At 41.5% G+C, this 24,278-nt stretch overlaps 1 protein-coding gene and 1 non-coding gene across 7 annotated transcripts in view; one reads left to right on the top strand and one right to left on the bottom strand.

Moving 5' to 3' along the window:
* Positions 1-1,224: 1,224 nt before the first annotated feature.
* Positions 1,225-24,278, bottom strand: part of Lin9 (lin-9 DREAM MuvB core complex component) — a 45,052-nt gene continuing 21,998 nt past the window's right edge. For 3 of the 6 annotated variants that reach the window (XM_087581684.1, XM_087581685.1, NM_001398750.1), the window contains 9 exons: positions 22,851-23,008; positions 21,391-21,524; positions 20,029-20,148; positions 19,671-19,772; positions 15,046-15,126; positions 7,600-7,725; positions 3,795-3,974; positions 3,573-3,670; positions 1,225-2,646 (listed from right to left, as the gene is read on the bottom strand). In XM_087581684.1, coding sequence (XP_087437810.1) covers positions 2,541-2,646; positions 3,573-3,670; positions 3,795-3,974; positions 7,600-7,725; positions 15,046-15,126; positions 19,671-19,772; positions 20,029-20,148; positions 21,391-21,524; positions 22,851-23,008 — 1,105 coding nt within the window. In that variant the 3' untranslated portion in view covers positions 1,225-2,540. Of the gene's footprint in view, positions 2,647-3,572; positions 3,671-3,794; positions 3,975-6,031; positions 6,314-7,599; positions 7,726-13,747; positions 13,824-14,386; positions 15,127-19,670; positions 19,773-20,028; positions 20,149-21,390; positions 21,525-22,850; positions 23,009-24,278 lie in introns of those variants that run through there. The other 3 variants (XM_087581686.1, XM_087581687.1, XR_015635407.1) reach the window with 2 other exon arrangements.
* Positions 22,059-22,139, top strand: Trnap-ugg (transfer RNA proline (anticodon UGG)). The gene has a single exon. It is a non-coding gene; the product is annotated as a tRNA-Pro (tRNA).

Here is a 24,278-nt window from a genome sequence, read left to right as displayed (position 1 = left end):
GATTCCTTTTGTCCCTACCCCTACCCCCTTTTGTTAGGTCTTTGAGACAGCATCTGACCAAGTTGCCTAAGCTAGTATTAAATTCACTCTGTAGCCCAGGCTGCCCATGAACTTATGAACCTTCTGCTTCAACTGGGATTATGGGTTTACTCACACCAGGCCAGAACAATATAGAAAACTTAATAGGCAAATCTGTCTTTTTGCCTCATTCTCAGTGACCAGTGAATTTGACTTTTTAGAGTTGAGTAATTGAGATCCAGTCTCTTGGCTCCATCTGGCCCTGGGAGCTTTCTGTAAAGTTGCAAACATGGTCACCAGTGACAGGTCATTCAAACCCAGGCACATTGGACTCCGAACTCCTTCAATTAGATAGTGCTTCTTTCCTTAACAAAAAATAAACATCAGCTAAGTTCCTAGGCACAGGCTCTGCTGTCCACACATAGCACTGAAAGGCGTACGATGTACAAAATGAGGTCTGTCTTAAGGGCGACAAGTGAGCATCAAGCAATAGTAAAAGAAATGTCAAAAACATTTAGGGACTTCTAGGCAGAATATATTAAATTTAGCCTTCTGCTGGGTCCATACTAAGAAAAACTTCACTTGCTTAGTGTTTCCACAGTGGTCTACTCACAGATTAAAAACAGAACCACCTCTCAGTGAAGGTTACTGGACGGGGATGACTTTCTAGATCATCAGAGCTGGCCTTGTAGAGTGTATCTCAAATCCCAGCTGCAAAGCCTGCTTGGGCAACACAGTGCGAATGTGACTCAAAATAAACAAAAACACAAGAGACCTGGCCACCAATCTGAGCTGCATCTCCTAAAACCTTAGTGGAAACTGTTATTCTTGTAAACATTAAAAAAAAAAAAAACAAAAAAAAACCCCCCAAACTTTTCTTTTGGAGACAGGCTCTATGTAGAACAGGGTGGCTTTGAACCCACAGGGATGCACCTGCCTCTGCCAGGTCCCTAGTGCTGGGATTAAAGGTGGGCACTACTACACCTGGATTCAAAAAAGGAAAAAGGAGAAAGGAAAAAGGAAAAAGGAAAAAGGATTACTTTTGTTTGTTCGTGTGTGGTTGCTCTGCTCAGAGGGTGCCCTACAGAAGTCAGATGGCTGCCCTGGCCTCTAAGTACCTCTCACCTGTTGAGTGCTCACCAGCCCCCTGACAACATTTTAAATAGGATTAACTATCATCTACATTAATAAAATTCTTGCACATCATTAAATTTCATAGATTGATTTATTTAGAATTACAAATATTAAGAATAAAAGATTTATGCATTTCTTAATTAACGTAACAGTTTAGCTAAATATAAACTCTGCACTAAGATCTGCAGTGGCCCAATACCAACAAAGAACACAGAAGCATTTTTAAACTATACAAAAATTTCAAGGAAAATAATCTTATTTCAGTTTTATTATACATTAATATACAAAAGTCTCATTTTATGAGATGTCAAACAATCAGAACCACCTCTATAGCTCTATTTTAAACTCCAAATCTGAAAGCAATTATATTTTGGCTTTATAATACTCTATATTAAAACAAACATTTTAAAATACATACTTTTTACAAGATTATTGTAGACAGGGTTTTTCTTAAAAAGAAAAAACCAAACCAAACAAGAAAACAACTAAAACCAAACCTCTCTGTAATTCACACTGGTCATATGCTTTCCTTATAAAATATTTTTACTTTATAAACTGTGTACTGTTGAGTTTTAACCAGTAATCTGGTTTAAAGTTGTGCAAATAAACAAAAAAATACGAAAATAGTGTGTTATCAGTCTTTTTTTAAAATAAATCTTAGCGATAGCGCTTTGTGCCCTGAATCATGGGAAGGCACGCCAAGTCCACTGCCGAAACCCAGCATTCCACAGCACAGCTCCCCTGCTCCTTCATTGTCTTCTGCTGATGAACAACAAAGCTTTTATAAATTATGATAAATTAAATATTATTATTACAGTTGATCTACAGAAGCGAGTCACACGGTCAGCATCTGTGACAGACATAAGGCCGTGCTTCCTTCCCATCTGCATCCCAGTGGCTTCCGTAAGACTAGGACTTCCTTCCCACACCCACGCGTCTATTCTGAAGCCTGAGATAGAACGGTCAACTGAGTCCACGGACTCGGGATTCTCAGATGAGATTCCCACCATCATGCATGGAAAGACCATACTTCTCCATGTTCTCTGTCACAGGAGTCATCTGCGTGTGCTGGGCAGAATTCATGCATGTATAAACTATGGTGAGCACATGAGACAGTGCATTCAGACAGGTTCAGGTTAAACATACTTGCTGATAAGCATGAAATATAAGCGACACTACTGCACCTGGATGATGATAAAAGAACAATGAATAAACGCTGGTCAGCACTGCTGGCTAAGAAGCAGTACGGTGTACTACAAAGCCGTATCTGGAGGTGTACAGTTCTCTTGTTTCCCAGCAGATAGCTTATCTGGTGTTGGAAGCTTGGATTAATGAAAAGGACTCCTCAGACCACGGTCGTGTGCGGCTGGGTAGCAGGACTGCTGTGCTCAGTCCCTGTTAGTGTTGTTGGCTGCAAAGGCGTGCAGGTTCCCCATCTGGCTCAGGCCACTCTGGATATGTGCAACGTGGATTTCTACATTATTCTGAAAACAACTAAAGGAAAAGAAGAGAATATTAACTACCACAAAATTAAGAAAAATAAAACATTAAATTCATCATTCTTATTGTGTGTGCCATAGCATAATTGTGGCAGTCAGAAGTCTGTCCTTTTCCTGCTGTTATTTGGGTTCCAAGGACTGAGCTCAGGTCTCCAGGCTTGCACGGCAAATGCCATCCTGACAGCCCTACAACCTATTCATTTAGTATTGTGTGCACATGTGCACATGCATGCTATGGTCAGAGAGCTTTAATTGCTCTCTCCATTCACCTTTATATGGGTTCTACGGATTGAACTCAGGTGGTAGGCTATCGAGGGGAATGCCTTCACCTGCTGAGCCATTTCAAGACCTAAAAAAAGCGCTCTCTCTCTCTCTGTCTCTCTCTCTCTCTCTGTCTCTCTCTCTCTCTCTGTCTCTCTCTGTGTGTGTGTGTGTGTGTGTGTGTGTGTGTGTGTGAATTTAATTTTAATTAGCAAATAGGTATTTCTTAAAAAACAGTTAAGAGCTGGGCGGTAGTGGCCCTGCCTTTAACTTGGGAGGTAGAGGCAGGCAGATCTCTACGAGTTTGAGGCCAGTTTACAGATTGAGTTCCAGAATAGCTAGGCTACAGAGGGACCCTGTCCCCTCAAGGAATGACTAAAAACAAACAAACAAACAAACAAAACAAAACAAAAGCTAAGAAAAAGCCTTCAAGGAAGGAAGGCACAGATCTGTTTCAGTGAGACCACTGCTCCGCAGTAAGCCAAGCCCAGAGGTCATGTCCTGATGCCTTCATGAAGAGCTTGTGTAAAATGTCTGTTCTGTCAACAGGATGACCAGAAGGGAAAAGCTCTTTTATATATATTTATAGGATAAACAAATACACAAATACTTTACAAACGAGCAGAACTCTTAAAATGTCATCAGATACCTATAACTTACCTGATATTAGAAGCATCTATTGTGTTCTTTATGTCATTTAATGAATCTGTCAGGGATTTGAATTCAAAGGAATTCAGGTCTCCTCCCTCTGCCAGACACTACAGGGAAAAAATGTTTCAAAATTTAGTTAAATTTTAGCTTAAATATAGACACAAGTAGGAACAAATTAATATGGTTTTCTTAGGATTAAAAAAAAAGAAGCTATTTTTCTCTCAAATTTACCTTAATTTGTAATAAAATCGCAGTGAGCCTGGAGATTAAGTCCGTCAGATTTTCGTTTTCAACACAGGGCTGCCCTGAGGCAGAGTTGGCTTGCCGGACGATTTCCTGGGCTTCCTCCTCACACCTCCGCCTCATGTCTGTCGGCTGATCAGCAGGCTGGAGTCCCTGGTCTGGTGCAAGCTGAACATGGAGAAGTAAGGCCTGAGATACACCCTGACAGTGGTGTGTGTGTGTGTGTGTGTGTGTGTGTGTGTGTGTGTGTGTGTGGACATGAACGTGCCATGGCATACACGAGGAGGTCAAAGGACACTTGGAGGACCTGGGTAATATCCCTGCACGTAGACTATGGGAGCTGTTATGATTACACTGAACTTGTACACTTCTGGCAGGACCCTGCAGTGTGATGCAGTCATCTCTGTGTCATTACTGCATGGTAGTGTGGTCATCTGTCTCATTATGGTGAGATGCGGTTTTCTGCTCTGTTAAATAGTGAATTGTTTGCCAGCTTTCCACATAGTAAAGACTTCCTCTTTGTAATTATAATTAGTATCCAAGAAAAGACTTTGAAGCTATCTAAAGCTCCTGTTTAGCATCACAGTTTTCCTTACCAATCTGAACATCCAATGATGCCCGATGGTTGTCAAATGTTCTGTTTGTTTCTTTTCAATTTATTGTTATCATTACTGAGTGTGTGTGTTATATGTACCACATGCATACGAAGTGCCCAAAGAGGCCAGAGGCATCAGATCCCCTGGAACTGGAGTAATAATGGGCACTTGTTAGCTGCTAAACTGGGAAGAGAACCCAGGTCCTCAGCGAGAGAAGTGAGTGCGTTTAACCACGGAGCCCCATCTCCTGCCCACGTGTGGGCTCCTGGAGATTTTCCATCTTTATGTTTTGAGACAATGTCTCTCACTAAACCCAAAGTGCACCAATTTGGTCAAGCGAGGTGGCCTATACCAATCAATTTCAGGGATCCACCCAGCTCTGTGTCCACTTCCCTGATCTGGCAGTAATAGGACACCACTGTACCTGGCTTTTAAGAAGGTACTGAGGATTTGAACTCAGGTCCTCATGCTTGAGTGGTGAGCATTTTACTGAGTCATCACCTCAGCCCAAGTAGGCACCTTTAGAAAACCATATGCATTATTTCTGTTAAATTAGATTCTAAGCTCTTTACTCTGAAGCTCAGATTTGGCTGTCAGCACTCTGTGATGATGCTCTGCTTTAAATGCCCACATAGTGTGGGTCCATTTTCCTGGCACAGTGAGATCCATATTCATCCAGTGCTCTTGCACCTAAGGCACTAGGTTCCTTCTCTGTACCATCCCTAGGTCTAGGCCCGGGAGCGTCTAGTTTCCACACACAATAATGTCTGCAAGTCTGACCTTGAGGGCTTTAGCTTCCAGCCTCTGTTTGCCAAACTAGGCCTAGAATGCTTTCAGCTTCCTAGACTTCCTGCCGAATATCCTTATGTTTCTAGTTTTTTTTCTGAACTCTGGTTGGCTGGCTCAACTCAGCTGTTCTGGCTCAAACTCCTCTCCAAGCTGACCGATTCAATCTGGCTTCCTTCAGCTTCTCCTGAATTGCTCTGCTTGGCCTCCAACTAACTCTGACAATCTGTTCTACTCTGGTTCTTCCTACTCTCTGGCTCTTCCTGTCTTCCTTTTCAAGCCGTCTCTGTAAAACTGTCCTGTAAAAACTGCTTCTACTGACTCGCATAGAACTGCACGAAGTCATAAATGACCCTAACTGCACTGCACCAAACTCAACCGACTCCCGAATGGCTGACCATGACATACAGTCTCCTCTGCTCTTGTAAGAGTTGGGCGTATCCTATCTATGACTCATTCTGTCAAATCTGATTCGTCGCTCTGTCTGCCCCTTAATTGTAGTCACTGTCAAACTAAACTTGCTACACTGTTTGGATTGAAGGTGTGTACTAAGGGCATGTCTGTATTCCAGCTGGATCACTTAGACCCAGGTCTTTGGATGTCTTCCTTGTGGGAGCAGCCATGCTGCTGGATTAAAATTCTTCTACAGTGAAATTAAGAGTAATTGTTCTGGCAGGCACAATGGTACCTGTCTGTAATTCTAGTCTGTAGGCTACAGCAGGGTGAGACAGAAGAATTACGAGTTCAAGGCTAACATAGACCAGCAAGATACTGTTCGTTCATTCGTTCTTTCTTTCTTTCTTTCTTTCTTTCTTTCTTTCTTTCTTCCTCTCTTTTTTTTTTAAAGATTTATTTATTATGATAAAGCATACAAGAAAAGGGCACAGATCTCATTACAGATGGTTGTGAGCCACCATGTGGTTGCTGGGAACTGAACTCAGGACCTCTGGAAGAGGAGTCAGTGCTCTTAACCACTGAGCCATCTCTCCAGCTCCCAAGGTACCATTTCAAAAAAACAAACAAGGGACTGGGGAAATGATACATGAAGTACTAGCAGGGCAAACGTGAATATCTGGGTTCCATCCTCAGGTAAAGAGCAGGCAGTTTGTACTTGCAATCCCTGGGCTGGGGAGGCAGAAACAGATGCTTAATTAGTGAGCTGGGGGTGATAAAACAAGGTCGACAGTTCCTGAGCAATGGTACCCATAACTGACTGCTGACTCTGGCATCATGGTACCTGCCCCACAGAGACACATGAGTGCATGCACACGTGCACACAGGCACCACCAAAACCCAAAAGATAATTATTTTCCTGATTTTTTTTTTTTTTTTGGTTCTTTTTTTCGGAGCTGGGGACCGAACCCAGGGCCTTGCGCTTCCTAGGTAAGCGCTCTACCACTGAGCTAAATCCCCAGCCCCTTTTCTTGATTTTTAATTCTAAGTCTTTTTTCTAATAGAGCAATATCATTTGTAAGTTAGTAATTGAAAATTGATAGTTTACTGTGTGTAAAATACTCTTTTAACACTGATGTGAGCACATATATATGCAAATTACAGTTCTGCTAAAAGACCTTTTAAAGATACTGGTTGAACTTAGAGCCTATAAAAGGTGAAGGTAACCACCCAGAGAGTACACATGGACAGACCCACGGCTCCAGCTGTACATGTAGCAGAGGATGGCCTTGTTGAGCACCAAAGGGAGGAGTAGCCCTTGGTCCTGCCAAGGCTGACCCCCCCAGTGTAGGAGAATGTTAGGGCGGGGAGGCAGGAAGGGATAGGTGGTTAGGTGGGGGGAAAGGGGTAACGTTTGAAATGTAAATTTTAAAAAATCCAATAAAAAAGTTAAGAAAAAAAAGTTCAAACACTAACAACTATCTATTTGGGCAGTACTGTAGCTACCAAAAATATGTTTATAATTAGATAAATATTCATGATGAATTCATGTACTGAATTTTCAAAAACGTAAAAATGACCTAATGGAACTTAAAAATAATCAATCCAAAAGAAAGCAAAGGAGAAGGAGATAAAGAAAATGAAATAAATGTAACTCGTAACATGTAATGGCAAAATTTTACCCAAATTGGTCAGTAATTTCCATAATGTAAAAGACATAATGTACGCAATGCAGTAAAATAAAGTTTAAGGTAAAATTATTAAGCCTCAAATATCAAGACACAGAGGGAAAACAGTACAAATCAGGCCGGGCGTGGTGGTGCACCCTTAATCCCAGCACTAGAAGGCAGAGGGGGTGGATTTCTGAGTTGGAGGCTAGCCTGGTCTCCAGAGCAAGTTCCAGTGAGACCCCGACTTAGAACAGAACGATAAAAGCAATATAAACCGCTCACCTCATAGCAGTATAAACCGCTCGCTCACCTCGTAGCAGTATAAACCAGTATAAACCGCTCACTCACCTCGTAGCAGTACTGCTGAACCTTGTGTAGCACTTTGTTCAGGTCCTTGTTCAGCTGCTCCAGCTCCAGAACAATCGTTGCATACCGCCGCTGAAATTCAATGCCTATGGGCATGGAGTATGACTTCTGAAATCAAAAACCGGTCTTGATAAGGTTTGTCTTGTTAGCAATGCAGTTTCCATAATCTAAAGAACCAGCAGGCCATTCTACCAGCCCATGGTCAATGACACTGTTCTTCCGTGATAATGGTGTCAACGTCATGAGGGACTGCCTCTGTTCTTAGGAAGACATCATGTCTGCTACTCACTCTTTTCTTTCATCTTATCTGACTGTTTTATGTTAGGTGAGAATGCGTACGCACGTGTGAATACCGATGCCCAGGAGGGCAGACGTACAGGGTTGCCCTAGAGCTGCAATTACAGGTGGTAATGGGCTGCTCAATGCAAGTGCTAGGAAATGCCCCCGGGTTCTCTGCAAGAGCAGTATGCATTCTTAGTCACACAGCCATCTCTCTAGCTCTCACTCACTTCTTCTTTATTGAGATTTATTTATCCATTTAATGTATGTCAGTACACTGTCACTGTCTTCAGATGCACCGGAAGAGGGCATCAGATCCCATTACAGATGGTTGTGAGCCACCATGAAGTTGCTGGGAATTGAACTCAGGACCTTGGGAAGAGCAGTCAGTGCTCCTAACCGCTGAGCCATCTCTCCAGCCCCCCACTTACTTCTTTTAGTGGAGATTTTATATACAGAGAACTTAAATGAAGCAAACACCCCTTTGACATCAAAGATGGAGCACCGAGATCTGGTGTCTGCCCTCCGGGCTCCAGTCTTGTATGACCCAGTATTTCCACACTATGCCTTGATAGAGAATTAATGTAATCTGCCTTTTGATTTTACAGGAGGTTATAATTAAGAGATTGTCTTGAGTTTTAAGAGACTTTGGACTTTGAAACGATGTTGAGCCTGTGAAAGACTACAGAGACCATTGAAGTTGGTCTAAATTCATTTTGTATTGATATGGCCACAAGCCAATGAATGGTGTGGGGAGAGTAAAATGTAGTAGTTTGAATGAGAATGTCCCCCATGGGCTCGGATGTTTGAATATCTGGTGGCACTCATTGGGAAAGTTTAGGAGATGCAGCCTTGATGGAAGAAATATGACACTGGAGGAGGGCTCTGTGACTCCATGACACTTCCAGCTAGCTTTCTCTACCTTGTATTATGGTTGAGGTTGTAAGCTCTCAGCTTCCTGCTCCTGTCACCAAGATGGACTTTTACTCCTCCAGAGTCATAAACGCAGGCAAACTCCTTCTGTAAGTTACCTTGGTCATGACGCTTATCACAGTAATAGGGTAAACGGATAATCCAGAAGTATGTTTCCTGCTATTGATACAGCTTGTTGCATATCTTCTCACTGAACAATGTATGAACACTTCCTTGCACACTAACCAATGGAGAGTTATATAAGCATTCCTCACATACCATAGTTTTTTTTGAGATTTTTATTTTTATGTGTACAGATGTTTTGACTGCAAGTGTGTCTCTGCACCACATGTGGCAGTCCCCATGGGGAGCCAGAAGATGGTATCAGAGGAATAAAAGGAAGCACTGTGATGTAACATGTGATGTAACACATCAAATAATGGGTTAACGGGGGGCAGGGGCGGGGGACTAGCTGTCAGGCTACATATGAGCTTCCTAAATGCTAGAATGTATAACTTCATACTACAGAATGTCATGTCATAGGGCTGGGGTACAGCCCAGTCACAGTGCTGGCTAGCATATGTGAGGGCCCAGGTTCAATTCCCAGTATGGGGGAAGAACTAGTTTTGTTTTGGTTTTGATACAGAGTCTCACCATATAACTCTGGCTGGCCTAGAATATGCTATGTACAGTAAGCTGGCCTTGAACTCAAGAGATCTGCCTGCTTTTGCTCCCTGAGTACGGAATTAAAGGCATGTGCCCAACAGCTATCATCTTGTTTGCTAACATTATTGTTTTAACTTTAGTTTTAGTATAAAATTGCCCAAACATAATTCAATAAATCACTGCATAGTAAATACACCTTTATAAGAGACACACATTTGTAGAAAGCGAAACACTCACCTATCATAAACATGCCGAGAGAACTGACAACAGCGGACTATACAAAGAGCTGCGGAGCAGTGTTCGCAGCAAGTTTAGAGGAACTGAGGCCTGGGACAATCCAAGTAAGTGCTCATCATAAATGAGTGGGTGACTGTGGGACATCATGAAGGGGGCAGCTCGGTGGGACAAGCCCACGGCCCTGACTAGATCATTAGCACTGAAGATAAAAAACAACGATGGGGGGCTGGGGATTTAGCTCAGTGGTAGAGCGCTTGCCTAGCAAGCGCAAGGCCCTGGGTTCAGTCCCCAGCTCCGAAAAAAAGAAAAAAAGAAAAAACAACAACAACAACAACAACAACAACAACAACAACAACAACGATGTATTCTGAGTCCTGTCATTAAGTATGTGTATCTCAAACTTACGTGAAAACCAGGCAGGAAAAGAGCGCACACACTGTATGATTCTATTTATACAATGTTCTAGAAAACAGAAACTAATCTTAACCCATGATATCAGACAGCATATCAGTGGGTGCCTAGAAATCAGGGAGAGATTACCAAAAGAACTTTTAGACTAGCAGGAAACCATTTCCTTTCTAGCAGAGCATATGGTAGTGGTCCCGGGCGTATGACTGAATTATAATTTCATGCACATGCGGCTGAGTGAGCATGGATTCTAGCTCAACAAAAGTAGGGACTTAGCCAAGAGGTGGCGCACGCCTTAAGACCTATGACCCTGGAGGCAGAGGCAGGGGGATCTCTGTGAGTTCCAAGCCAGCCTGGACTATAGAGTAAGTTCTAGGAGCCAGGGCTACATAGAGAAACCCTGTCTGGAAAAGCCAAGGGGTGGGTGTGGGAGGATTAGGCAAAGTAGTAATAGGGAAACCCACCTAGGCCAATTAAGAGAACACCAATATCCTATGACCCTGCCTGTGTTATTTCTACTTCCTCCTTCCAGAGAAGCCATTACCACAAATCCATAGTTTGTATTAGCTTTATTTTATAAAATATGATGAGACAGACTATTCTATTTGCTTTCTGCCTTTTTGAGAAAGCATCTTGGTATGTGGTTCTAGACAGCCAGGCTGGCCGGGGTCTGCAGTGATCCTCAGTCCTCTCTCTCCTAAGTCCTACAACTGGGGCTAGTGAGGTTTATCCTCCCACTGCAAATATATGTAACAGGTCACCTGCTGCTATACAGCACTCCTAGCAAGAACCCGTGACACACGCTATGCTGTGTACTTGCTGGTATCTGGGCTGCCTCTAGTTTAATAGCAGCACCGGTGCCCAGGGCACGTTACACACATATGGCTTTTTTCCCAGTGTATAGAATCATCCTGAGTTGTGGAATACAACGTTTTAACTTGTAACATTTTCACCCATCTTTGGTATTAAGTCTTTAATAGACATGCATGCTAACAAATCACACATAAACAAAGAGTCTTTAAAAAAGTGTGAATGGTACCTGTGTACTCACATTACCCTGATCATTAACACAGATGAGCATCAGTTTTTTAAAACCCAGGTAGGCTTTGAACTCACAACCCTCCTGCCTCCATCTCCCAAGTGCTGTTACTATAGGTGTGTGCGTGCTCTCACGCTTAGCTGCAAAGTTGAGTGTTTTTCGAAAAAGATTCATTTACTTAATTTATATGAGTATACTGTCACTGTCTTCAGATACACCAGAAGAGGGCATCAGATCCTATTACAGATGATTGTGAGCCGCCATGTGGTTGCTGGGAATTGAACTCATGACCTCTGGAAGAGCAGTCAGTGCTCTTAGCCCCTGAATCATCTCTCCAGCCCCCACGGTTGATTTTTTTTTTTTTTTTTTTGGTTCTTTTTTTCGGAACTGGGGACCGAACCCAGGGCCTTGCGCTTCCTAGGTAAGCGCTCTACCACTGAGCTAAATCCCCAGCCCCACGGTTGAATATTTTTAAAGGCATTTTTGGAGGTACTTGGGAATATCTTTCTGTATAAAACTTGCTGTCTGTTCAACCCTCCTTCCTGCTGTCTGCTGGGCTGCGCACTTTTTCTTTCAAGTGTATAGCTGTAAATATTTCCTTTGACCCTGTGGACTGTCTTTTAGTTTTTGTCCTTGTGTCTTTTGATCAACAGAGATACTTAAGTTCAATGTAGGTTAGCCCAGCAATCTTTTCCTTTACAGTTACTGCTCATTCTCTGTATTTATGTAGTCTAGAAACACTGACAGTCTCTTATATTTTCACAGCTCAGTTTTCCATTTCCAGGTTTAAATAAACCTCCATGCATTTTGTCTATGGATAAAGTAGTGGCTGAATTCCCTAAACTTGTTCTGATATCCAATTAACTCAAACCCATTGTTTCAAAGCTCTCTGTCCCCACTGCTTTGTCAACCACCTTTGTTTTGAGTTACTGTGTCTATAAATGGGCTTCTACTTCAGTAAGTCTGTCTAGTGTCAATACTGTAGTCCTCAGCTGCTCCCACTGTGGCCAGTATGTATGTACCATGTGTGTGCCTGGTGCCCAGGAAGATCAGAAGAGGGTGTCAGTCCCCAGGAACTAGAGCTACAGAAGGTTGTGAAGCTTTATGTAGTGTTAGGAATCAAGTCCAGATCCTCTGGAAGAGCAGTCAGTGTTCTTAACCACTCAGCCACCTCTCCAGCCACACATGTATCATTTCAACATGTTAATGAATATTTGAATAATAAAATAGAAGAGACATATTGATGTTAATAAACTCAAACTTTAACAACTTACTTGGTAAAGGCTTGACATATAAGAATAAGGGTCTGAATGTGTAACCCCAGCACACACTGCTTGTTACAGGGCACTGGATAGCAAAGAGAGCTGGTTCCTGGAATCAGCCAGCCTACCTGAATCTATGAGCTCCAGCTTCACTGAGAGCAGACCCTATCTTCAAACATACACTACTGTGGAGAGTGACTGAAGAGACAATCTGACACTCAACTCTGGTCCTCAAGCACAAGTGTACATATATGCACCTGCACATGCATGTGCACATGAACATGAGCAGACATACAACACACACACACACACACACACACACACACACACACACACACACACACACACAGTTTTTTTTTGGCTGGGTGAAAAGGAAACTTTAACAGACTAATTTTCTTTGTAAGAACATATACTTTGAACAAAGTGCTATGTTCAACCCTTAGAGGTGAAAAACAGTGAAGTACTCAAATTACTTGGTCAAAATTAAACATAAGCTGGTTTTTAACTTAAATATTTGTGGGTGTAGAGGCTAGAAAAGGTAGGTAAAAACATTACTAGCTAGTGATACGACTAGTTAATATTAAAACACCTGAAGTTAGAACAGGATTTCTCTGTGTAGCCATGGCTGTCCTGGAACTCACTCTGTAGACCAGGCTAGTCTCAGAATCAGAATCACTCCGCCTCTGCCTGCAGTTCATGGAACTTCACAGAAAAGGAAAGGAAAAACCCAAATGAACAAAAAACCCACCTTGAATCTATCTTTGATAGTCTTAGTAGTTCTCAATAACGTAAAAAACAAAAACAAAATGCAAAAAAAAAAAAAAAACCCAACCAAAAAAAACAAAAACAAAAACCCCTATAGTTATTGTTTGTCCCTCGTCTTGAACAATTAAGATGTTAGCTCTTTCCTTACGTGAAAGTGAGTTTTTGGAAACATATACTATTCCATAACAATTTACTACCTTTTGCCTTCCTTTACCCTGTACATCTGAGTCTAACTTGAAGTTTGTCTGCCTGTCTGTCCATCTGTCTGTCCATCTATTCATCCATCCACTCACGTTAGGGACTGAACATCCATCTAACTATCCACCTATCTATCTCAGCTACAGCTTGAAGCCAGATCCCATTGAACTATATCCTGAGCCCCAGGTTTATTTTCAAAAGATGCTTTCATAAGAAAATAGTCTTGCTGGCTGTCGCACATATCTGTAGTCCGAGCATTTGGCAGGGAGAGCAGGTGAATCTCGGTGAGTCTGAGGCCAGAGTGATTTATAATGAGTTACTTTTATGTTTTAAGATTTTAATTTATTTGTTTGTTTGTTTGTTTCATGTATATGAGTGCTCTGTCTTCATGTACACCAGAAGAGGGAATCAAATCCCATTACAGATGGTTGTGAGCCACCCTGTGGGTGTAGAGAATTGAACTCAGGACCTCTGGAAGAGCATCAGTGAGAGTTAATTTTAAAAAGTGATTTTATGCTGGGGATTTAGCTCAGTGGTAGAGCGCTTACCTAGGAAGCGCAAGGCCCTGGGTTCGGTCCCCAGCTCCAAAAAAAAAAAAAAAAAAAAAAAAAGTGATTTTATGAAAACAGTTTCCAAGGGGCTAGAGAGATGGCTCAGCAACTAAGAGTACACATAGCTCCACCAGGGGTATCTGTATCTATGCATATAGCACATATTCACACAGACACAGACATAAATAAAATGAATCTTTAAAAACCCCAAACATCCACTAATTCTTTCTTACAAATAAAACTGAGTCAGTTTTTTGGACGTGCCTGAATAGTAAAATCTGTCAAGTTAACTTAAATATGACAACTTAGTTCCTTATTCTTAAGCACTTTAAAAAGCTGTCACTAGGGCTGGAGAGATGGCTCAGTGGTTAAGAGCACTGACTGCTCCCCCAGAGGTCCTGAGTTCAATTCCCAGCAACCACATGGTGGCTCACAGCCATCTGTAATGAGACTGATGCTTTCTTCTGGTGTGTCTGAGGACAACTACAGTGTACTCACATGAATAAAATAAATATTAAAAAAAAAAAAAAGCTGTCACTAAAACTTCCTTAGTGAGATGTATTTATTAGTCCTAGGAATGCTACACTCATGTACACGGTCCAGGAAGCTAACCTACCCGTTAATCCCGTGCAACCGGGTAGTTAGTGGTCCAGTGGGTAAAGTACTATATCTTGCTCCTGAACTAGTAGCATGTATTCAATAGACTAAGAAGAGGTAAAATAAAATAATGGGGGTTGGGGATTTAGCTCAGTGGTAGAGCGCTTGCCTAGCAAGTGCAAGGCCCTGGGTTCGGTCCCCAGCTCCGAAAAAAAGAAAAAATAAAAAAATAAAATAAAATAATGATTTAGAGTGATATTTATTGTAACCAGATGTGGTGGCACACGCCTTTGGTCCCAGCACCAGGAGGCAAACACAGGATGACAGTTGGCAGCCAGCCTGGTCTATACCAACCACTTCAGGCCAGCCAGGGACACAGCATGACCTGGTCTCAAACAAAAATAAACAAGCCTCAAAGGTTTTCACCTAGAAAGTATTAAAAAAAAAATCAGAAGACCTCCCCATTTTAAAATTAGACAGGTAAACGAAGAGAAATAAATCCGTAAGTCCTTACCAGCTTTTCTGCTTCTGTGTTCATTTCCCTTAATTTCTTGATGTGCTCCTTTTTAATCATGAGGATTTTTGATAACTTAGTCTGTAGACAGAAAGAGAAATGTAAATGTGTTAGAATAAGTAGAGACCTTCAGGGATATCAAACTTCTAGTTTTCACTCACTCAAATGTCCTAATGGTGCATTCTAGTGCCTCAATATGGCAAAGCACTTTCTATACATGGGAATAATAAGCAAAACTACTGTAAATTCAGCACAGAACATACATTCAGCTTCAGCACTCAGGGAACTAAAGCAGGAGGATCACAAGTCAGAGACCATCTCAGGCTACACAGCAAGTTCCAGGCCAGCCCAGTCTACATAATGAGACCCTGACTCAAAACAAGCTATGAAAACAAAGTATTCTTTTAAAGCTGACTGTAATGGGAGGTGCTGAGACACTCAGGGGTCAAGGATGTGCTAACAAGCCTGAGCACTTGAGTTTGAGGCCCACATGGAGGAAGGAGGGAACCACTGGGTTTGTTTTTTTTGTTTTTGTTTTGTTGTTGTTGTTGTTGTTTTGTTTTGTTTTGTTTTGATTTTGTTTTTCAAGACATGGTTTCTCTGTGTAGCCCTAGCTGTCCTGGAACTAACTCTGTAGATGACGCTGGCCTCCAACTCAGAGATCTGCCTGCCTCTGCCTCTGCCTCTGCCTCTGCCTCTGCCTCTGCCTCTGCCTCCTGAGTATGGACCTACATGCATGTGCCATCACATTTGGCAGAGCCCCAGCTCTTCAGTCTTGTCTTCTGACTCCTAAGCATATACATGTTAAAAAGTGAAAAAACCAGTGAAAAAACAAAGAATTAAGGGGTTGGGGATTTAGCTCAGTGCAAGGACCTGGGTTTGGTCCCCAGCTCCGAAAAAAATTAAAAAAAAGTCTTTGCTGAAGAAGGGGGAGGAAGAGAAGGAGGCGCTAATCATAACACACAACGTGGATGAGCCCTGTCATATGCACGTCTCTAGACCCCATCTCTGCAACATTAATGAACAAATAACTCATCAGAGACGGCTGACAAATGGTGTCATAGCCCCATCAACTGATACAAAACTGTCTGTACGATGGGACATCCAGGGGCTGGGGATGCTGCTCAGTGGGTACAGTGCTCTCCTGGTGTTCATAGAGCCCTAGGCTAAGTCCCCAGCATCATATACATCAGGCACTGTAATCTGCGATCCCAGCACTTGGAAATGGAGACAGGGAGATCAAGGTCATCCTTGACTAAGTGGCAAATTAGGATACGTGTAGACTTCATTTCAAAACAACAAAACAAAAACTGAGAATGGAAACCCCCCAAAAACCCAAAGGTTGTGTGTGGGAGGGAGGCCGGTACAAATCAAGCCTCTCAATCCCACTATCAAGTTACTTATATGGATGGCTACACAAAACCTACACATAGGTCTTTGCGACAGAATTGGAATTTACATAACCTGCAAGCAATCCAGACTTTTAACGAGTGAATGGATAGAAGATGGTGGCACATCCATCCAGCAGAGCTAAAGAGGAGGTATCAGGCCGTGAGGAAACTTGAATGTACATTCTGACCACCCCACTCCTTTCAGACATAATCCCAGCACCAACCACATGGCACAACACCCCAATCCCTTAAGTTAGAGTTGTGAGAAGGGAGAGGGAGTCACCACTATGCTCTGGGCTGCACTAAGCCTAGCAGCCTCAATATTCTAGGGAGATTCCTGTACCCCTCCCTCTGCCCACCGGACTGCTGAACTAGAGACAATAGGACAGTGGAGAATCAAAACTCCCCAGCAATCAGCATGTGGGGAAAGACTGGAAAGCCTGGGAGCCAGGGCCAGGTGAGGAGGTTTACATTAACACACACACTTCCTCTAGTGTGTGTGTTCTCTCTCTCTCTCTCTCTCTCTCTCTCTCTCTCTCTCTCTCTCTCTCTCTCTTCTCTCTCCCCCCCCCCCATTCCATCTTTTCTACAGAACTGTAACATCGCTTAAGGAAGGGCAGAAACTAGAAGTCTTCTTGGTTTTCCCAAAGTATAAACAAATCCATTTTCCTTTATCAATTTGTTTCCTAGTTTTTTGTTTTTTTGTTTTTTTTTTTGTTTTTTTTTAATATAGAGAAACTAGGTGGAGGGTAGCAGCTAGAAACAACAACAAAAAGACTTTTTTCCAAACTTTTATAAACAACACCCAGAGTGAACTTTACTGTAATATAGTCTCTTGGGGTAATGGTAACAGTATAAACTCACTGACTCTAACAAATGCAGCAGTCTGGTGAAATATACTATACATGTGTGAGGCAGGGGGTTTATGGAAAACATCTTTATGTTACTCTTAACTTTGCTATGAACTTAAAACAGCTCCCCCCCAGTAAAGCCCCAAAACAAAACAAAAACACCCATAAAGATCAAACACGTAAGCACCAGTAAAGATATCAGTAGAGCAGACAACAGACTGTGCGTACACTAGGTTCCCTTGGCCACAGCTCTCTCTGGGTATTTCTTCCAAAGACTGTTGCAAGGGACAAGTCCTGACTCTTCAGATTTCCAATCCTTCATATAAAAGTAGCTTATTTACAATATAAGTCAAAAGGCATATTGCAAGATAATTATTTAATATCCAATTAATATAAATTCTATGCACCTGCATATAAAACATCATCAAAATATTATCCTAAAGTGGAAACACTGAATATTTTAATGGATTACCTTATAAGTACTTTTATAAATAAAGACTATTTCAGGAGCAGTGAAGTCATGGATCTTGAAGGGGAAACTACAATGACTACTTTACTAAACCAGCTTAATCCTAACTACACTCTAAATATTTATCCTTACACCACAGCAAATATAGTTCTCACTTCTCCCAGAAAACCACGACTGATTAAAATGCAGTTGTGAAGTTCAGTCCCAATTGATACATCAACAACACAACTCTTGTGACTAATGGTCAGAGATCACTGCAAAAGAGGGGTGGAGACTGTAGAGACAGAGGAGCAAGAAGTTTGCTGTAAGACTGTGTAGCCTAGAAATGCCAAGCAAGCCTTACACATGGAGTCTCAACGGCATGGCTGCCCAAACTAGGCCTGAACAAGGAAAATACCAGCAGACATGCTAATGTGGAACAAAGAATTATAGACAACTAAGGGAAGCTAAGAGTGGGAGAAACTCAATGAGGTTTTATATACATGTATATAGAATTTTATATTAAATAATTACACCAACTGGTGGTTGTCCAACACCAAACTCAGGTCAGCTCTAAAAAATCACAAACATACAAGTAACATCATACCAATTAGTAGGTTGTATTCATATATTTGGGAACACACACACACAAACACACACACCAGCAATTAAAGAAAAAGAGACTGTGAATTTGAGTGGGCAAGAGAGGATATATGAAAGGGCTTGAGTGGAGAAAAAGGAAGGCAATAATTCAACTGCATTACAATCTCGACAAACAAACAATGTGTGTGTGTGTGTGTGTGTGTGCACTTTATTTGTTTTTTCAAGACAGATTTCTCTGTGTAGCCCTGGCTGCCCTAGAGCTCTCTCTGTAGGCCAGGTTGGTTTTGAACTCAGAGATCTACTTGCCTCTGCCTTCAGAGTGCTAGAATTAAAGGCATGTGCCATCATTGCTCAGCTCAATAAATAAATAAATAAATAAATAAATAATTTAAAAAAGACCATTTCAGACTAAAATACTATTTTCAAAAAAAAAGGGGAAAAACCCTCAAAACAATACTGGACTATAATTTTTTCAAGTAATTTATTTTTATTTTATGTGCATTGTGATTTGCCTGCATGTATGTCTGTGTTAGATCTTGGCGTTCTAGACAGTTGTGGGCTGCCATGTGGGTGCTGAGAATTGAACCCCGGTCCTATGGAGGAGCAGTTAGTGCTCTTAACCACTGACTGACCCATCTCTACAGCCTCCTAGACAATTATTTAACAGAACTATGTAATCTTCTTTTCCTTTTCTGTCAGAGTCAAGCATCTAGCTATTAGCTTGGGCTGGCTGTGAACTCTTAAGCACCCTGCTGAGCATCTCAGGCTTGCTTCTTTTATCAGCCTTATTTAATCTAATTTTCAAAAGCAATCACTCAAATAAGCATGTGGCACAAATCTTTAATCCCAGCACACAGAGGCAAAGGCAGGCAAATCTCTGTAAATTCCAAGCTAGCTTGGTCTACATAGTAAGTTCCAGAACAGCCCTACACAGTGAGACCCTATCTCCAGAAAAACAAACAAACAAACAAACAAACAAACAGACAAACACACAAACAAACTCATTACATTTTTCAAGTCAGACTATTCAGAAAGACTGTTACATATAATGCTTCTGTAATTTAGACTTAGATTTCTTAGTGTCTAATCCCTAAGTACTTAGTAAGTAACAGTAATTTCTTATCTAAAACAGGAAAACCAGGTAACTCAAATTATTTTTGGGTATTATAATTTTGTTTTAAGAATTGTTGGAAATAAATAGCAGAATCCTGAAAACCACACAGTGGTTGAAAGAATAATATGTAAAGATGTTTGACCCACAGAAAGACTCCAACCTTAACAACTCTGAAGACATTCAGTTTCCAAGCAACAAAAGCATTTGGAGCAACTTACCACCTGGATAAGGAATTCTACTGGAAAGCCTCCTAACGTCTCCGTGTCAGAGCCAGAAATTTTACTTCTCCAAGGCGACTGTCCTAGCAAGGGATCACCATCCTGAAAGTCGAAAGGAATCATCTAATCACTGACTGTGTGTAAAGTGAACACTCTGTTTATTAAAAGCACATTAAAAGCCAGTACTGAGGAAACTATTTTCAGAACTGGAGAAACTATTTGCTTATTTTAACAGCTGCCAATCAGTTCAATGTGATGCAGGAAGCTCAAGTCCTGAAGTAGCTGTCATGTGTGCTACACGAGAGCACAGACTGCGTTCACAACAGTGACATTCCTGAGGCATCTCTGCATTACTTACTGTAATTGGTGATTGGAGAGGAGGGGTGTAATGTAACCGTGGGGGGGTCATAAAAAACCGAGAAGGCCGCTGTTTCTGTCCAAAGGCAGCGATTGGCATTGTCTCATGAGGCTCATTACTCTTGAAAGAAGAGAATAATCCATAAAACTTAAGGAATTTATAAGCACTGTATATCAATTTAAAATATAGCAGTCCAGAGTGCAGTTATAGTCCTAAAGTTTATTTACTTATTTAGGAGCCTATAGGGTCTTCCACATGCTAGGCAAGCACTCACTACACTGTAATTACTCATTACTCCAGCAGTCATTTTATTTATTTACTTAAAAAGAGTGTAAGACTGGGGATATAGCTCAGTGGTTCAGTGATCACTAACCCTGGATTCAAACCAAACCCAAAGGACACTCACAAATTCGAGTATGAACACACACATGCACACTCATGAATGCACACATAATTTACACCTTACAAAATCAAGACTGATAAGTACCTCAGCAGTGTATTGGAATATCAAAACACCTAGATTCTAGTCTCCAAGTGACTTATAAACAAACAAAAACACAAACAAACGAAACCCCAGATTTGGAGCTTTGAATAAGTTAATGGACACTGTGGCAATTTCATCATGGAAACGTCAAGTGTGGGGCTGCTCAGTGGGTACAGGCACCAGCAACTAAACCAGAAGACCAGTCTAAGAGTCACATGGTAGAAGAGAAATGACTCCCACAGGTTGTACTTACTTGGACCTCCAAACAAGTGTTGTGGACTGTGTGAGTATGCATATACACATGCAAACACACACACGCACACACACGTAAAAATGTAATTTATAGTCAGGTGGTGGTAGTGCACTCCTCTGATGCCAGCACTTGGGAGGCAGAGGCAGGCAGGTCTCTGTGAATTTGAGGCCAGCCTGGTCTACAGAGTGAGTTCCAGGAAAGCGAAGGAAACCCTATCGAAACGACCCCCCCTCAAAAGTAATTTTAAAAGGTGAAGGTACTGATTCTACATGAATATGAGAATAAAACAGGAGAAAAATATGAAAAGTCCAAGAAGTCACTTCCTATTTTATATTTAGGATGAAAATGTGTATGTTCCAAGATTATTTCATCAGAAACAATCCTGTTAGCAAGGGCTGCATGGTTAAAGCACACGGAAGGGACCCTAGCTTTTGGAAATGAGACTTAAGTACAGTCTTCTCTAGGGATCTAGTCTATAGGGCTGGGAAATCCTAAGGCTCTCTTCTTTGAATTCAAATCTTCTCTCATACAAGACAATTTAAAGAAAACACTAAAATAATTTAAAAGCAAAAAATACAAACACACTATAAAACATTTTAATTAAGTTTAATAAAATGTTACTCACAAGAACTTCATAGTCAGGAATGGTGTGAGTCCCAAGCCCTGTCCTATCGAAAGTTACTCTGTAAGTAGCATTAAGAGTATCCACAGCATCTATCTGACCAGTAAACAGACCATCGTGAATGCCACGTAATCGTGCTGAAAGAGAAACAGGTGTTCTATTTAGGACACACAAACACTTGCGAAATAAAACTATTCTAAGCATATAGTTGAAACCCTTAAAAACATAGTGTCACTGTGTACTAGTTTAACATGACTATGTACTTTATCTTAGGGTTAGAGAATAGTTTTTTAAACGAAAACAAAATTAAAATGATTCTTAATTTGACATATAAGTGAAATCATATAGCTACCAAACAAACCTGATAAAGAAAAGACCACCATTTAGAGTACAAACGCCTAAAAAACTAGCAAAACAATTCTGGATATCAGACTTCCTTTTGTTTAAAGATTTATTTATTTTATTTTATGTAAATGAGTACACTGTCGCTGTCTTCAGACACACCAGAAGAGGGCTTGGATCCTGTTAAAGATAGCTGAGACCCACCATGTGGTTGCTGGGAATTGAACTCAGGACCTCTAGAAGAACAGTCAGTGCTCTTAACCACTGAGCCATCTCTCCAGCCCCCTGGATATCAATACTTTTAAGCAACATATTAGAAATAGTTTATTTTCGGGGTTGGGGATTTAGCTCAGTGGTAGAGCGCTTGCCTTGGAAGCGCAAGGCCCTGGGTTCGGTCCCCAGCTCCGAAAAAAAGAACCAAAAAAAAAAAAAAAAAAAAAAAAAAAAGAAATAGTTTATTTTCAACTTTAGATAGGTCTCATGTATATCCCAGGCTGCTCTCAAACCTACAAAGCAGCTAAGGATAACCTTGAACTTTTGATCCTCCTGCCTTTGCTTGAATGGCAGTATCACTAAACTCCAGTCTGAAGGGACAGCACATGTGAAAATCATAAGAACAGTGGCACTGAAGGCAAAATTAAAGCTATTAAAAAAGGTACATTCGCAGCCCTCTTCTACTTTGAGGCAAGGTCCTGCTATGTAGATAGGCCAGGCTGACCATGGAGCTGGGATAATGGGCCTTTTCCACTATGCCTGACTGCCTTAGTTCACACTGTAGTAGATACTATTGAATTAATGTTTTTAATGTACTTATTTTTATGTGTATGAGTGTTTGCCTACATGTAGGCATGTTTACTACATGTATGCCTAGTGGCCTCACAGATCAGAAGAGAGTATCAGAGCCCCCTGGAATGGCGGTGAGTCACTCTGCAGGTGCTGGGAACTCAATCCAAAACCTCTGCAAGAGCTGCGTGTGCTCTGGGCCTGAGCCGCGGCTCCAGTCCACTAACATTCCTTTCCCACAGTGCACTGCTGCAGATGCACTTCGCTTCCTAAGTGTTGAATCCATACCATCTGGTCACAACGTGAAGAGACTCAAGACTAAGCTTGTTTTTACTTACCTGTAACTTTGGTTCCAATAACCAGGGGTAGAGGAATTTCATCGGGGAGATCTTTGAACTGTGAAACATCTGCAACTTTCCTTTGTTGCAACAGCCTGATTTTCTGCCGCTTCTGTTTTAAGGCTGATCTCTCTTCCTCGAAAAATGCAGAAGAACACCTAGAATAAATTACAAATTAAATAAATCATATGAACTAAGCCAGGCCAGGCTAACTTACAGCACACACCTGCACTTCAAACACAAGTACTAGAGATACAGTAAATTATGTTCCAAGTGTATAATCAGATGCATTTTGAGTGGTCAGAGTGATGACCCAGCAGTTAAAGTATGTGCTGTGCAAGCAAGACTGGAGCCCGGACCCCAGAACCTATGTAAATGCTATCTGGGCACAGAAGCCGGCCTTTAATTGTAGCCTAGAAAGACTGAGATGGGATCCCTACAACAAACTAGATGAGTTCTCAAAGAATAAGGCAAGGCTGGGTGTGGTGGTACATGCCTTTAACTCAGCATGCTGAGGCAGGTGGATCTCTGTGAGCTCAAGGCCAGCCTGGTTTAAACTGAGTTCTAGAATAGCCAACATTGTTCTCAACCCTGTTCTCAAACAACAATAAAAAGCAGGAATAGGGGGTTGGGGATTTAGCTCAGTGGTAGAGCGCTTGCCAGAGCAAGGCCCTGGTTCGATCCCCAGCTCTGAAAAAAAAAAAAAAAAAAAGCAAGAATAGGGTAGGATGAGGAAGACAGCCCTTCCTCCCTCCACACATGCGCACATACATGAAGCGAGAGAAGACGAGCCCGGCTGCCAGGCCTGGGTTTCATCAATCCAATTCCTACTGGGCACTTGGTAGAAAGAACATCCAACCACCTAAGATGGTCTCGCATCTCCACATTCATACTCAAGTAAGGGTAATAAAGACAAAACCTTCCGACATGTATAAGCTCTAAGCCATAAAACCCACACCATGATCAGGACAATGCACATCCACTCCCCAAAGTTTATCTCACCAACTGCTCTTTACACTGCTCCTGGTCTATAACTCCACTACTCAAGCAACCACTACCTTAATTCATCTTATAGAGTCCTTTCTGCCCTCTGTCTACAATAAATTTCAGATGTTTCTGTCATTTTTTTTTAAATTTAGGGCTACAAAAAACTTTTTTTAAAATGATTTATTTATTTATTATGTATGTGTACACTGTGGCTGTCTTCAGACACACCAGAAGAGGGCCCCAGATCTCATTACAGATGGCTGTGAGCCACCATGTGGTTGCTGGGAATTGAACTCAGGACCTCTGGAAAAGCAGCCAGTGACCTTAACCACTAAGCCATCTCTCCAGCTCCCCAAACTCATTTTTATGAAGTAAAATTTATTGAGATTTCCTTTTATCCCTCCTAGATCTAGAACCTACTAGAACTTAAAAATTTTTTCA

Source organism: Rattus norvegicus, chromosome 13 (genome assembly GCF_021556685.1).
Source record: "Rattus norvegicus strain SHRSP/BbbUtx chromosome 13, alternate assembly SHRSP_T2T, whole genome shotgun sequence".
NCBI classification, from domain to species: domain Eukaryota; kingdom Metazoa; phylum Chordata; class Mammalia; order Rodentia; family Muridae; genus Rattus; species Rattus norvegicus.
The sequence above is the reverse complement of the archived record's forward strand: the minus strand, read 5'-3'. Positions and strand labels throughout refer to the sequence as shown.